The 3850-nt window shown below is 38.8% G+C and overlaps 1 protein-coding gene across 1 annotated transcript; it reads left to right on the forward strand.

The window, feature by feature from the left end:
* The first annotated feature begins 383 nt into the window (after nt 1-383).
* On the forward strand, nt 384-1307 carry LOC101989245 (olfactory receptor 150-like). The gene has a single exon (XM_005347506.1). The coding sequence runs from the start codon at nt 384-386 to the stop codon at nt 1305-1307; it is 924 nt and encodes a 307-aa protein (XP_005347563.1).
* Nucleotides 1308-3850: the final 2543 nt, after the last annotated feature.

Genomic DNA, 3850 nt, shown 5'->3' on the forward strand with positions numbered 1-3850 from the left:
AGTATTTTGTCTTTGGGTGGATGCTGCTCTTATTATAACAAGAAAAAGTTTTCTCTTTGTGTAGTGATTGGGAGAACTGCAAATGAGTCATGAAAAGTCCTTAGTAGATTCTATCATTGAATGCATCAGATCTCTCCTTGGTTATCTATGGACTGAGTATTCCCATTTTCATGGCAGAAGTCACAAACAGGAACAGATGTGCCATATGTTTAATTACTAGTGCCATTTGTTGTTACTTAATGACTAACATGTAGCAGTAGTTGTCAGAAAATTAAAGATGCTTGGCCAAATGAAAACTTGAATTCTCTTTCACACCTCAGTACATAGTATAACAGATACTTACCTCATTTTCCCTTCTTTCTACATAGAACTTCCAGAAGAAAATGATACAAGCAAATCTTTCCAGAGTGACTGAATTCATTCTTGCTGGGTTAACAGAGTTCCAGCTGCCCCTCTTCCTCCTCTTTCTAGGAATCTATGTGGTCACAGTGGTGGGAAATCTTGGCATGATCACCCTGATACAATTCAGTTCTCACTTGCACACACCCATGTACTTCTTGCTCAGCAGTCTATCCTTAATTGACCTCTGCCAGTCTAGTGTGATTACCCCCAAAATGCTGGTGAACTTTGTAACAGTAAAGAACATCATCTCCTACCCTGAATGCATGACTCAGCTCTACTTCTTTATTGTTTTTGCAATTGCAGAGGCTCACATGCTGTCAGCAATGGCTTATGACCACTATGTTGCCATATGCAACCCACTGTTTTACAATGTTACAATGTCCTATCAAGTCTGTTTCTGGATGATATTTGGGGTGTATGTTATTAGTTTGATCGGTGCCACAACTCACACAGTCTGCATGCTAAGAGTGCATTTCTGTGAGGCTGATGTAATAAACCATTACTTCTGCGATCTCTTTCCACTCTTGGAGCTCTCGTGTTCTGATACTTTTATCAATGAATTAGTAGTTATATGTCTTAGTGCTTTTAATATCATTTTACCTACACTGAGTATCCTGAGTTCTTACATCTTCATCATTGTGAGCATTCTCAAGATTAAATCCACAGAAGGCAGGTCCAAAGCCTTTAGCACCTGCAGCTCACATATGTCAGCTGTTGCTGTCTTCTTTGGGTCTGCTGCATTCATGTACTTACAGCCATCATCAGTCAGTTCCATGGACCAAGGAAAGGTTTCATCTGTCTTTTATACTATTATTGTTCCTATGCTGAACCCATTGATCTACAGCCTGAGAAATAAAGATGTCAAGCTTGCCCTGAAGAAGTTGAACCTTCTCAAAATGCCCTGAGATATTTTCAAGTCTCTTTCAAGGATAAATTCTCAATTCTTGGATTCTAGGCATTTACTTTTTATTTTGTGTGCTATTTCAGATAACTGGCCATTGTTACTTTCTTTCTGATTTCTCTGGGACTTAAATCCTGTGTTTAGAAAACAATCTTGTGTGAATATGCTTACATTTTATGGATCTTCTGCAGTAGAAGTTTTTCAAATTGATTCTGTTCAGAAAGTCTTTGTTGTTCTTTCCCCATATTCTCTCCTTTTCCATGAACTCCTGTCTCCATACACATTAAAGCTGTTCTGTTTCATCATTCTGTTTCTTTACATATATCAACACCAAGTTATGTCTCCGTGCCTTTAAAAGTTCTTCCTCCTGTCATGCCAGTCTCACTGCATAAGTGCAGTTGGGAGGAACGTAAGAGCCAGCAGTGGTGCAGGACTATAGTCAGACACAATAGGACAAGACCTGCACGAGCTCAACAAGACAAATACACAGCATGAAGGTGACAGGTGGTCACAGAGTCCCACCACGGCCTTGGGAGCTGTTGGTTATTGATAGCTGGTGGGAGAGGGAGAGTTAGCTTTCCTTAAGGCTGGTGATCTCTGGTATGTCTCATGTGCTCGAGTGAATGGCCACATACCTAAAACTATATAGGCAGTACAAATGAGACTGATGTTTTATTTTATTTTCTATGAGGGCACAAAGTTGGGTTAGTAAAGAATGTGGAGGTGTAGTGATATTTTGTTTGTAATCTAACGAATAATGCTTACCTGAAGATCAGAGTGCAGAGCTAAGTCACTAGTTAGACACAGAGGTCAGGCTGTGATGGCACACACCTTTAATGCCAGCACTTAGTAAATAAAGGCAGAAGGCAGGAGTCCAAGGCCACCGTAGTCTACACTAGATTTATCCAGTCTCAAAGAGAAAAAGAGGCAGATGGTGGTGCCTCATACCTTTAACCCTAGAATCAGGAAGGTAAAGATGGGAAACGATATGGCTGGTCAAAAAGAGGCATATAATGCATGAGATGAACTCAGATGCAGTCTGGACATTCCTAGAGACAGGATCGCCCGTTCAGTCCAAGCATTGGTAGTGGTAAGAACTCTAGTGGCTGGGCGCTCTGCTTCTCTGATCTTTAGCATTAACTCCTATATCTGACTCTGTGTTTTTATTGTTAATCCAATTAGAATTTATGCTACAGGAAGAAAGATCTGGGTGAAGATGGAGTAAGGGGATGAAGGGGATCAAACACATTAAATGCAATTTATAATTAATTAAAATACTCAACAAAAACAAACCAAAAAAAAAGCCCAGAGGTTTTATCTGTAAAACCTCTTATACTGTGCAAAGTGATAGCAACAGATTTACGCATCAAGAGCATTTAAACCTAATTATACCTCATCTGAAATCATCTATCTGATTACAGACGCAAAACAATGTAGACTTTGTGATCAGCATAAATCCCAGAGCACGGGGATGCTAATACCAGGTCAGTTTATCTCATCCTATAAAACCAAATCTTCAGAAGTCGGAGGCTTTCTCCTGTACTAGTCATGTCTTCTCTTCACAACCAATTTCCTTACTATAGAAAGTTATCCATATATGTTTATCCACTCGTATATGTGTATTTATGCTATGTAATATATGTTTATACTAATGTAAAACCTATGTAGGCATGAATATTTCATTTTATTACTTGGATCTGCTTGCAAGGGTTGTGTGTGTGTGTGTGTGTGTGTGTGTGTGTGTGTGTGTGTGTGGTGTATGCAATTTATATTTTCTAGCTATAGGACCAAAATAACATCCAGCTTTTTCATATTCAGGGTACTGGATAAGATTATGTTATTGAATGTATGAATATTATGAAAAATATGTTTGAACTATCCTTTATACATTTAAGAAATGATAGGCAATAGAATATTTAAATATTGGAATTCTACCACAAACAAGGGATACTAAATAGCCTCAAAGAGAATTACTAAAAAGAGAGAAAAATGCAAAAGAATACAGGTAGAGGTGTGGCCTACCATTCCCAGGCAATGTTTTACAACACAGGGACTGCCTATGACTCCTTCGATTTATTTCTGGCTAATGACCTTGTAATTCAAATGAATGATGTTCCTTGAGTCACTATTTGGGAATGGTACATAGCTAATGAATGTCATGTCTAACCTGTCCCACACAGATTTAAAAGCACAATGCAGTTTCATCCTCACCGAAGTAGAATTTCTAACTGTGTTTTAAAACCTATTCTTACAGCCACAGATAAGTGCAGCTCCCAACTCTGACCAAAAAGTTTCTTCTTGCAATAGACAGAGACTATTGTCAGAGAAAATCCCAATGATCCAGAGAACAGTTGCTCCTACAGAGACTCGATAATGCCTCCCTCTGAACCATATCTAATAAACACACAGAGATTCTTGTGTAGCTCATGCCACCATTAGAATGGTGTGAACCCACCTGACTTTTCTGACTGTGTGTCTGTCAAATCTTCATTCCAGTCTTAAGGTTTCCATTGCTGCGATGAAACACCATGATCAAAAGCAACTTAA

Source organism: Microtus ochrogaster, chromosome 5 (assembly GCF_000317375.1).
Source record: "Microtus ochrogaster isolate Prairie Vole_2 chromosome 5, MicOch1.0, whole genome shotgun sequence".
Lineage (NCBI taxonomy): Eukaryota > Metazoa > Chordata > Mammalia > Rodentia > Cricetidae > Microtus > Microtus ochrogaster.

Bases quoted from the DNA above. Each gene is read 5' to 3' on its own strand.
- LOC101989245 (XM_005347506.1), top strand. From the start codon at position 384: ATGATACAAGCAAATCTTTCCAGAGTGACTGAATTCATTCTTGCTGGG.